The 12,050-nt window shown below is 36.2% G+C and overlaps 1 protein-coding gene across 3 annotated transcripts in view; it reads left to right on the top strand.

Moving 5' to 3' along the window:
* The window catches only part of VWA8 (von Willebrand factor A domain containing 8), a 364,128-nt gene that overhangs the window by 141,214 nt on the left and 210,864 nt on the right, over positions 1–12,050 (top strand). For all 3 annotated transcript variants that reach the window (XR_016388682.1, XM_022574923.2, XM_022574922.2), the window contains exons 18-19: positions 5,193–5,299; positions 8,300–8,406. Coding sequence is in view for 2 of the 3 variants with exons in the window: in XM_022574923.2 (XP_022430631.1) it covers positions 5,193–5,299; positions 8,300–8,406 (214 nt within the window). In the remaining variant the exon portion in view is untranslated. The remainder of the gene's footprint in view (positions 1–5,192; positions 5,300–8,299; positions 8,407–12,050) is intronic.

Raw genomic sequence — 12,050 nt, 5'->3', positions numbered from 1 at the left:
ATTAACTACCTTTGACATTGAGGTTATGAGGAAATTTTCCATTCAACAAAAACTTAGTTTCTATACAGTATTTTTCAAAATTCCCTTGTGACATAAGATGAATAACAACTATATAAAATTCCCACTGTTTAAGTTATTAGCTGATTAATTTTTTTAAGTTATAAGCCTGCTAGAACTAATACACAGTGTTAAATGAGTATAATGATTATTGTGGGTGTGAATTTTTTGTTTTCCTGAAGAATGATTTCATTTGCAGCAAAGACTGTTCAGGAATTTTTGGCTTAAAAACTGCTGTTCAGTTTTTTGTGGGTTTTTTTTAACATTTTTATTGGAGTATAATTGACTTACAGTGGTGTACTAGTTTCTGCTTTATAACAAAGTGAATCAGTTATACATATACATATATCCCCATATCTCTTCCCTCTTGTGTCTCCCTCCCTCCCACCCTCCCTATCCCACCTGTCTAGCTGGTCACAAAGCACCGAGCTGATCTCCCTGTGCTGTGCGACTGCTTCCCACTAGCTATCTATTTTACATTTGGTAGTGTATATATGTCCATGTATAGACTACCACTCTCTCATTTTGTCGCAACTTACCCTTCCCCCTCCCTGTGTCCTCAAGCCCATTCTCTAGTATGTCTGCGTCTTTATTCCCGTCTTGCCCCTAGGTTCTTCATGACCATTTTTTTCCTTTTTTTTTAGATTCCATATACATGTGTTAGTGTACGGTATTTGTTTTTCTCTTTCTGACTTCGCACTCTGTGTGACAGACTCTAGGTCCATCCACCTCACTACAAATAACTCAATTTCGTTTCTTTTTATGGCTGAGTAATATTCCATTGTATATATGTGCCACATCTTCTTTATCCATTCATCTGTCGATGGACACTTAGGTTGATTCCAAGTCCTGGCTATTGTAAATAGAGCTGCAATGAACATTGTGGTACATGACTCTTTTTGAATTATGGTTCTCTCAGGGTATATGCCCAGTAGTGGGATTGCTGGGTCGTATGGTAGTTCTATTTTTAGTTTTTTAAGGAACCTCCATACTGTTCTCCATAGTGACTGTATCAATTTACATTCCCACCAGCAGTGTATGAGAGTTCCCTTGTCTCCACACCCTGTCCAGCATTTATTGTTTGTAGATTTTTTGATGATGGCCATTCTGACTGGTGTGAGATGGTATCGCATTGTAGTTTTGATTTGCATTTCTTGAATGATTAATGATGTTGAACATTCTTTCACGTGTTTGTTGGCAATCTGTATATCTTCTTTGGAGAAACGTCTATTTAGGTGTTCTCCCCATTTTTGGATTGGGTTGTTTGTTCTTTTGATGTTGAGCTGCATGAGCTATGTGTAAATTTGGAGATTAATCCTTTGTCAGTTGCTTCATTTGCAAATATTTTCTCCCATTCTGAAGGTTGTCTTTTCGTCTTGTTTATGGTTTCCTTTGCTGTGCAAAAGCTTTTAAGTTTCATTAAGTGCCATTTGTTTATTTTTGTTTTTATTTCCATTTCCCTAGGAGGTGGGTCAAATAGGATCTTGCTGTAATTTATGTCATAAAGTGTTCTGCCTATATTTTCCTCTAAGAGTTTGATAGTGTCTGGCCTTACATTTAGGTCTTTAATCCATTTTGAGTTTATTCTTGTGTATGGTGTTAGGGAGTGTTCTAATTTCATTCTTTTATATGTAGCTGTCCAACTTTCCCAGGAGCACTTATTGAAGAGGCTGTCTTTTCTCCATTCTGTATTCTTACCTCCTTTATCAAAGATAAGGTGACCATATGTGCGTGGGTTTATCTCTGGGCTTTCTATCCTGTTCCATTGACCTATATTTCTGTTTTTGTGCCAGTACCATACTGTCTTGATTAATGTAGCTTTGTAGTATAGTCTGAGTTCCCGGAGCCTGATTCCTCCAGCTCCATTTTTCTTTCTTAAGATTGCTTTGGCTATTTAGGGTGTTTTGTGTTCCCGTACAAATTGTGAAATTTTTTTCTCTAGTTCTGTGAAAAATGCCGTTGGTAGTTTGATGGGGATTGCATTGAATCAGTAGATTGCTTTGGGTAGTATAGTCATTTTCACAATGTTGATTCTTGCAATCCAAAAAAATGGTATACCTCTCCATCTATTTGTATCATCCTTAACTTCTATCATCAGTGACTTATAATTTTCTGCATACAGGTCTTTTGTCTCATTAGGGAGGTTTATTCCTAGGTGTTTTATTCTTCTTGTTGCAATGGTAAATGGGAGTGTTTTCCTAATTTCACTTTCATATTTTTCATCATTAGTATATAGGAATGCCAGAGATTCTGTGCATTAATTTTGTCTCCTGGTACTTTACCAAATTCATTGATTAGCTCTAGTAGTTTTCTGGTAGCATCTTTAGGATTCTCTATGTATAGTATCATGTCATCTGGAAACAGTGACAACTTTACTTCTTCTTTTCTGATTTGGATTCCTTTTATTTCTTTTACTTTTCTGATTTCTGTGGCTAAAACTTCCGAAACTATGTTGAATAATAGTGGTGAGTGTGGGCCACCTCGTCTTGTTCCTGATCTTAGTGGAAATGGTTTCAGTTTTTCACCACTGAGGATGATGTTGGCTGTGGGTTTGTCATATATGGCCTTTATTATGTTGAGGTAAGTTTGCTCTATGCCTACTTTCTGGAGCGTTTTTATCATAAATGGGTGTTGAATTTTGTCGACAGCTTTCTCTGCATCTGTTGAGATGATCATATGGTTTTTCTCCTTCAATTTGTTAATATGGTGTATCACATTGATTTATTTGCATATATTGAAGAATCCTTGCATCCCTGGGATAAACCCCACTTGATCATGGTGTATGATCCTTTTCATGTGCTGTTGGATTCTGTTTGCTAATATTTTGTTGAGGCTTTTTGCATCTATGTTCATCAGTGATATTGGCCTGTAGTTTTCTGTTTTTGTGACATCTTTGTCTGGTTTTGGTATCAGGGTGATGGTGGCCTTGTAGAATGAGTTTGGGAGTGTTCCTTCGTCTGCTATATTTTGGAAGAGTTTGAGAAGGATAGGTGTTAGCTCTTCTCTAATTGTTTGTTAGAATTCTCCTGTGAAGCCATCTGGTCCTGGTCTTTTGTTTGTTGGAAGATTTTTAATCAGTCTCAATTTCAGTGCTTGTGATTGGTCTGTTTATGTTTTCTATTTCTTCCTGGTTCAGTCTCGGAAGGTTGTGCATTTCTAAGAATTTGTCCATTTCTTCCAGGTTGTCTATTTTATTGGCATAGAGTTGCTTGTAGTAATGCCTCATGATCCTTTGTATTTCTACAGTGTCATTTGTTACCTCCCCTTTTTCATTTCTAATTCTATTGGTTTGAGTCTTCTCCCTTTTTTTCTTGATGAGTCTGGCTAATGGTTTATCAATTTTGTTTATCTTCTCAAAGAACCACCTTTTAGTTTTATTGATCTTTGCTATCATTTCCTTCATTTCGTTTTCATTTATTTCTGATCTGATCTTTATGGTTTCTTTCCTTCTGCTAACTTTGGGGGTTTTTTGCTCTTCTTTCTCTAATTGCTTTAGGTGTAAGGTTAGGTTGTTTATTTGAGGTGTTTCTTGTTTCTTAAGGTAGGAATGTATTGCTATAAACTTCCCTCTTAGAACTGCTTTTGCTGCATCCCATAGGTTTTGGGTCGTCGTGTTTTCATTGTCATTCGTTTCTAGGTATTTTTTGATTTCCTCTTTGATTTCTTCAGTGATCTCTTGGTTATTAAGTAGTGTATTGTTTAGCCTCCATGTGTTTGTATTTTTTACAGATTTTTTCCTGTAATTGATATCTAGTCTCATAGCGTTGTGGTCGGAAAAGATACTTGATATGATTTCAATTTTCTTAAATTTACCAAGGCTTGATTTGTTACCCAAGATATGATCTGTCCTGAAGAATGTTCCATGAGCACTTGAGAAGAAAGTGTATTCTGATATTTTTGGACGGAATGTACTATAAATATCAATTAAGTCCATCTTATTTAATGTATCATTTAAAGCTTGCGTTTCCTTATTTGTTTTCATTTTGGATGATCTGTCCATTGGTAAAAGTGGAGTGTTAAAGTCCCCTAATGTGATTGTGTTACTGTTGATTTTCCCTTTTATGGCTGTTATTATTTGCCTTATGTATTGAGGTGCTCCTTTGTTGGGTGCATAAATATTTACAATTGTTGTATCTTCTTCTTGGATTGATCCCTTGATCATTATGTAGTGTCCTTCTTTGTCTCTTGTAATAGTCTTTGTTTTAAAGTCTATTTTGTCTGATATAAGAATTGCTACTCCAGCTTTCTTCTGATTTCCATCACACCAACATCGCCTTTATTAAAGCTTATACTCAAGGCTATGCGAACCACCAAAGATTTAGAGCTATGGAAAACCTAAATTAGAAGTGTATGTTTTTAGTATGTTTATTTGAAACATAGGGTTAGTTTATAGTAATATAGTGCAGGCAACCGTGGATTAAAAAGCAGTTCTGTGCGCTCACTTGTGATCATAAATTCCGGATATAATTTTATTTATGTGTGAGGGAAACTCTGTTTTCATGTTCTAAGCCCATGACGTTCATACAATGGAATTGTAAATGAAGAATGCCTCTGTCACTCCCAAGATAGTTGTTTTGACAACATACATATAGAATAGATAAACAGGTATATTTTTTAAATGGAAGGAAAAATCGAGGTGAATAATCTTAAAGTCATCTAATAATTTGTATTAGAAAATAAAGAAAACCTCATTAATCCACCTCCACTAATCTGAATTTTTGATTGCCAATCTGAAGTAGGTTAAATTATGGTTGTTTTATCTATTTAAGAAAATTTGAAAAGCCAGTTAAACGATAAATAAGATGTATGAGGTATACTAAATCCATTTTAAAAAGCAAATTTTTTTCATTCTTGTCCTGCAAAATGTTGTATATAAACAAATACTGCTAATTACACATTAGTTTTCTTTATTAAAGGCGATTCAACAGACATACTTCATCTTCACACATACTTGAAGTTTATATTTTTTCTGAAATATTTTGTTATCTAGCTTTCACAGATCAAGACTGATCATCCTTAATTGGTTATAATTAGTAAGAGAGAGAGTGAGTGAGTCTTTCTGTCTAAGTGTCAAAAGATATTTGGGAATCACAGAAAGCTTTGACTTTATCAATCCATCCTTCCCACCCCTCCAGGTTTTTACCAAGCCTTGCAAGGTCAGCATTAGAAAAAAATCTGGCGGATGCTACAATAGAGATAAGTACTGATAATAACCTGGAGCCAGAATTGGAGGATTACAAATGTAAGTATTTGATTTGTTTCTTTTTTAAGTGAAATAATAATTATTAAGCATTTGTATTGTTTATTATTTTAATTTCAATTAAAAATGTTTTTGGTTTCTACCCATCTTGTTTTATGTATTGCATTGAAAAAATAAATCTTTTATTTAAAAAAAAAGTTTCCAGATACCAGATATAGTTCCTCCCCCAAGAGTTGCAATTGACATGAATATATTAAAGGCTCAGAGAAGTCCTACTGTAAATAAACATGTAATTTTGTTTTACCTTTTATTCCAAATGTATATTTCACCACAGGTTCTAGCAATCTGTTTTCTTTGCACAACATTTACATTTTGGGGACTACCAGTGTCCTACAGGGCATGTTTTGGAAACTGTTCTAGGTTGATGTAGACTAAACTAATATTCAGAGTACCATTTCATGCCTTCTTCCTCCTTTCATTTCCACCCGTATTGTCTTCTGTGGTACTTTTCTTCTTGATAGCCATAAGTGTAATTTAGAGTTTTGGGGAAGTTTAGATCTTCCTGTAAAAGTACCCTATTCTTCATTTAGAGCACAATGAAAGGTTCTCTGTTTTTTGAGGGTAATTACCTGTCTTATCAAAATATCCAATGTGTGATCACTCTCTAAAGGGGGGACTTATTGTGGCTCTCTTTATAGATGTTTTTAATAGTCGGGGCTACACCGAGATAAGAATTTGACGTTAAGGAAATAGGTGACTCTTTTAGAGTAAAATTATAAATTCAACATACTGATGGATCTGGGTACAGATACGCAGAGCCAACTCAAAGAGACAGAATAACTCTGGGGTTTGGAGATTCAGAACATTACTTACTTGAATGGTTTAACGTATCCAAAGAAAGACTGCATCATTCAGACTATAGATTGTTTAGTCTTGGCAACAGGCCAGTGTTAGCAGTCCCCATCTAAGCCTTGCATAGGAGGTAAGGAGCCTAAGTTAAGCAACTTTTGATTCATCTGGTCCCATTCAGTTTTAATATCATCTCTGTTGTAGAGAATTCATGTAATTCATTCTCCTTGTTCAGAGGATAAGTTTCACCGAAAAACCTTCTGATGAGGATTTGGCTTTCCACGCAAGGCTCCCTCCATATAAAATGCTGATATGGCAACAAGTGTATCATATAGTCTCTATGAAATTTGCAGTTTTCACTGCAATGTAATATTGCAGTTCTGGTTTTATATATCAGAATTTATGTATAGATCAAAATATATGTCTTTAATGTTCTCCTGAGAGTTAGGTTTGCCCTCGGTCATAATGATAAAATCGAGTTTTGAGCCTACCAGACTGAAGGCCTTGACAAATTTACCAAAATAATGCCATCCTATGAGATTTCTTAGAAGACAGCTAGCCAGCTTTCTCCCAGGGAAGTACTAGCATCACCATTCTCTGAGTTCATTTCCCTTTTCTAGCCTGGAATTTTAGCAATAAACATTAGTTAAGTGAATTAAGTCATCCTAAAGCACTAAATGTACTGAATAGATATCCTCCATAAACTAAACTGTAGATGGTATCAAATGCTGTTTGAACCTGAAATCATGTGTGTCATCTCAACATACAAGTATGTAGTAAATTCACTGACACAATCCTGGTCTTTCCCTTTACAGTTTTATATTGGGTCTATTTCAGAGACCTGAAAGTAGTCAATAAATAGTAAATTCTCAGCACAGCAGTTCATGTTTTCCTTCCCTATAGAACTTGTGAATAGAAGGAAAATGGCAAAGAACTATTGGAGGGAGAGGTCTGCTGTGCTTTGGCAAATGTGTAGCACTCAGCAGTGATTAAACAGGGTGACAGTTTAATTATTTTTAGCTCAAAATTGTTCACGGTACTCCATAGATGCAAATGTTGCTTTCTCTCCTTGTCTTTCAAAATGTTTAACACAAAAACAGCAATTTTCTTATTTGAAATAGGAGGAAAAAATGATGGGTCAGTTGCTTAAGGCATTGTAATTGTCTGCCTGCTTGCTCGGGTATTTCCGCAGGATGGAATATTATTTAGAGTCCACATTGCAGAAAGAATATCGGACTATACTAAATTCTGTTTTTAGCTCTACCCATCCTAGCTGGGTGATTTTAAGCAAATTATTTAATTTATGTTCTTCTTAGCTTCCTCATAATTCTTGTCTTATTGTTAAGAGATTTCCATGAAATTATATGAGAAAACAATGAGCTGAAGCTAAGGTCCTCAGTAAATGATAGCTTCTATTATGGTCAGTACTACTACAACAACTACTACTATTATGTTATTATTATTGATCTTGGAATATGTCAGGTAGTGAGCATGTGTATCTCCTTTCTGTAGGGAATACATGTGAGATATGTACCTTGACATAAATTTATTACTTAGTTCCCTGGCTTCAAGGAGCTCATATTCTATCCTAGACCAACTGTTTAAAGCAAATAGGGGACAATACAATAATTATTATCACAGAATAACTGTAGCACCGGTGGTGCATATTTGGAAGTACAGATCTCCTGGACCATTCCTAAAAATAGTAATTTGAGAGGTCTGGGGTCAGTTGGTTCATCTATATCTTTAGCTAGAGCTCTAGGGGACTCTCCTATGGGGTTTTTCAATGGGTGGGTCCTAAAAAAATTATATTCAAGGTACTTCTGAGCTTTCAAATGTATGTATTTTAGAGTTTCTGACCAAACAAGCTCATACAGGTGGCTTGACTGAGTTCTGGGGTTTTTTTCCCCTTCTCTTTTTTATCTCTATGCTGTTTGCTACATACGTTGTTATAACTAAAAGTTATTACATTTTGGAACATCTTAAGCCTTTTTGTAGAGCTTTTAAGCTTTTTACGTAGTCCTATGATGTTTTATTACCACCTTCAAGCTTATTTCTTTTAGATGTTAGATGAAAATTCCTTGATGAGCCCACAAGGTATTAAAGATGCAGTACTGCATTCTATTTGGGCTGGACTTGGCTTCTCTGAGGACAGTGCTACCAGTAATTCTCTGTCCTGTGTGAAATGTTTAGGTGAAGTCACATCTGGATCTCTGAGGATTGGAGCTGTTAGTACACCGATCTATAATGCCCATGAGAAAATGAAAGTGCCTGATGTTCTGTTCTATGACAACATCCAGGTAAGAGCATGACTTTGCATTCGTGGATATATCCCTCTTACATTGTGGTAATTAACCCCAATTCAAGTGAAACTGATATTTATGTTTGTAATTTGCTCAGTTCAATTCAGATGATGCAGAATGAGGTGACAGTCAAAACATCTTTTATTAAGTCGTTGTAAAATTATAAACTCTTCCCAGAGTTACTTGAGAATTGGAAGAGTTGCTCCAATGATTAGAGTAATAAATTTTAAATGCAGACATAACTATACTTTAATAAATAAAATAAATATATTATTAAATTAAAAACAAAAGGCACTAATATTCATCTTCTCTTTTGCGTTCCTGTTAAATCATTTCAAGTAATTCAAAAAGGGATGTGTCCTATGCATTCTTTTCCTCACGTTTCTTTCCTTTTCCCAAAAATTCCTAGTAATTTTCTAGTCTTTACTTTTTCTTATCTTTCTTTAAGAAAGGAGGATAGGTAATTTTCCACTTGTAAACTAACCAATAATTATGAGCTTCCACTAAGACACAGAAATAAGTGTGTACCCAGAAAGCTTTATTATAGATGTTCACTTTAATAAGAATTTTTTCCAGAGAAAACTACCCATAATCCCATAATATAAAAAGATTTTTTCTTTTCCAGATTTTCTGTGAAGTGCTTATGTATTTATTTTATAATAAAAACCATACTTAAAATTTTCTCTAATATTTGGTCACTATTCTGCATGTAAATAATAATCCTACATTTACAAATTATGTTTGAAGAAATTCTACTTACCATTTTCACTATATTAAGGAATTAGAGAATTAAAGTAAATTAAAGAATTTCTTTATCTGCTATTTCCCAATCCTCTTTGTTGTTCAATGGGTAACAGAATGTATATCCCTACATTATGTTAACAATAAAAGGTATCTCAGCAAATTCTTCTTTCTCAGGAAAAGTCTTGATTAAATGTTTTTGAAATCTGTCCAGATTATAATTATCTATGACATAGCAAAAGGCATAACCTGAATTTGTTTTATATTCTTCATTCTATGGGCCATTAACTAATATTGGTTTTATTTTTCTTCCAGAGCATTAATGCTCTTATACAAGCAGTGGACAAATGAACAGAAAATAAGGTTACTTATAAGACACAAAGGAATAAAGAATCTTGCCTGTCAAAGACAAAAACATGATGGCAAGGAAAATGTAATATTTTCAAGCATTTATGGTATCACACTCTGTTCATGTAGTAGGAAGGCATAAAGAAAAAAGAATCAGGGAGATTTCTCTGGTGGCACAGCGGTTAAGAATCCGCCTGCCAATGCAGGGGATACGGGTTCGATCTCTGGTCCGGGAAGATCCCACATGCTGCGGAGCAACTAAGCCCGTGCACCACAACTACTGAGCCTGCACTCTAGAACCCGCAAACCACAACTACTGAAGCCCGCACACCTACAGTCCCTGCTTCACAACAAGAGAAGCCACCGCAATGAGAAGCCTGCACACCACAACTCAGAGTAGCCCCCACACGCAGCAATGAAGACCCAACGCAGCCATAAATAAATAAGAATCAGGAAACTTTGTCATAAGTGACAGTTTGAAAAACTCCATGGCAACAAAGGTTGAAAAGACTTCCCAGCGTATAAAAATGTAGGAAATTCAGTAGCAGGGAGGGCCATTGTACCCTTGAACACAGTGTCTGTTGCCATGGTGTTTGTGACATAGACGTTGAGGACCGCAGGGCTGCTGTGAACTTTACACAGTGGCCCTGAGGGGTTTTCTGCAGCCTGTCTCCAAACGTACCTTCTCTTCATAAAGCATTATGAATTAACCATTAATGAAAAATTGTAGCTGTACCAATTCTAGGAATGGTGGCTTGATTAAATTTGCTTTTGTTGCATATATTATTATTGCGTATTATTATTGTGTTTTATGTTGCACTTCACCTTTGAAACAGTGGTCTTCAGTGCCTCTTGAGTATTTAGGTGCTTTTATACCATCTTGTTCTATACCCTGTGGTCCCCTTGCCACACCGTGTTGTAATTGATTTTTTAAAACATGTTTTCCACACTACTAAGATAAAGCCTTGTTGTTGTTTTAATTTTAATTTTGTGTCTCTAGCAAATAGCACAGTGCCTGGCACATAGTGACTGTTGAATAAATATGTGTTGAGTGAATTCCTGAAAGAAGGAAAAAGATTTTGAATGTTCATAATTAGGAGTATTATTTTATTATATCTGTCATGAAGGAATTATAGATCGGTGCCCTAACAGCTCCAGTCCTCAGAGATCCAGATGTGACTTCGCCTAAACATTTCACACAGGACAGAGAATTACTGGTAGCACTGTCCTCAGAGAAGCCAAGTCCAGCCCAAATAGAATGCAGTACTGCGTCTTTAATATCTTGTGGGCTCATCAAGGAATTTTCATCTAACATCTAAAAGAAATAAGCTTGAAGGTGGTAATAAAACATCATAGCACTACATAAAAAGCTTAAAAGCTCTACAAAAAGGCTTAAGATGTTCCAAAATGTAATAACTTTTAGTTATAACAACGTATGTAGCAAACAGCATAGAGATAAAAAAGAGAAGGGGAAAAAAACCCCAGAACTCAGTCAAGCCACCTTAACACTTGCAGTAAGGAGGAGAAATTGGAAGAAAGAGAGATTAATAGCCTCTTAAGCCTAATGAGCTTTAGATTTGAAAAACCTTTAAAAAATATCTACCATGTGTCAAGCCTTTAATACAGTAATTAAAACACACACACACACACACTCTCTCTCTCTCCCTGTCTCTCTCTCTCTCTCTCTCTCTTTCCCTCTCTCTCTCTCTCTCTCTCTCCCTCTCTCTCTCTCTCTCTCTTTCTTTCTCTCTCTCTCTCTCTCTCTCTCCCTCTCTCTCTCTCTCTCTCTCTCTCTTTCTTTCTCTCTCTCTCTCTCTCTCTCTCCCTCTCTCTCTCTCTCTCTCTCTCTTTCCCTCTCTCTCTCTCTCTCTCTCTCTCCCTCCCTCTCTCTCTCTCTCTCTTCTTTCTCTCTCTCTCTCTCTCTCTTTCCCTCTCTCTCTCTTTCTCTTTCTCTCTCTCTCTCTCTCTCTCTCTCTCTCTCTCTCTCTCTCTCTCTCTCTCTCTCTCTCTCTTTTCCAGGGCTCAAGTTGCCAGATTCTGTTACTATAGAGCATGATGGAAGTACGCACAGGTTACCGTGGTAGCATTGATGAGGTGATGGTCCCAGATTGCAATGATCCTGGAAAATGAGTTCACTAGGCAACGTTGAGAGAGAGTCTCAGGCAGAGACACTAGCATTTGCAGAGATGCGGCTATGTGAGAGTGTAGATTATTCAGGGAGCTACATCTAATTAATTGTCATGGCCAGAGCTGAGATTCAAATGGAAGAGTGACAAGAGATGAGGCTGATGAGTTAAGAGGTCAGATTATCTGGACCTTGCTAACTGAGGAATTTGGAAGCTATTCAGAAGTGAGGAAGCCGTTGAAAACTTGGAAGCACATTTCTACTTTTGTTAACTTTGCATTCATTCTTTACTGTTGTCTATGAGTTGGAACAAAGGCAGAGAGGGACTAGTTAGGAGGCTGTTTCGATAGTCCAGGTGAACCTTATGAAGGATCTGAACGAAGGCAGTGGTAGTGGGGACAGAGTGGAGGGGACACATTGCAGGGCT

Source organism: Delphinapterus leucas, chromosome 18 (genome assembly GCF_059928025.1).
Source record: "Delphinapterus leucas isolate spDelLeu-1000000601 "Yukka" chromosome 18, BTC_Dleu_Yukka2, whole genome shotgun sequence".
NCBI classification, from domain to species: Eukaryota; Metazoa; Chordata; class Mammalia; order Artiodactyla; family Monodontidae; genus Delphinapterus; species Delphinapterus leucas.
The sequence above is the reverse complement of the archived record's forward strand: the minus strand, read 5'-3'. Positions and strand labels throughout refer to the sequence as shown.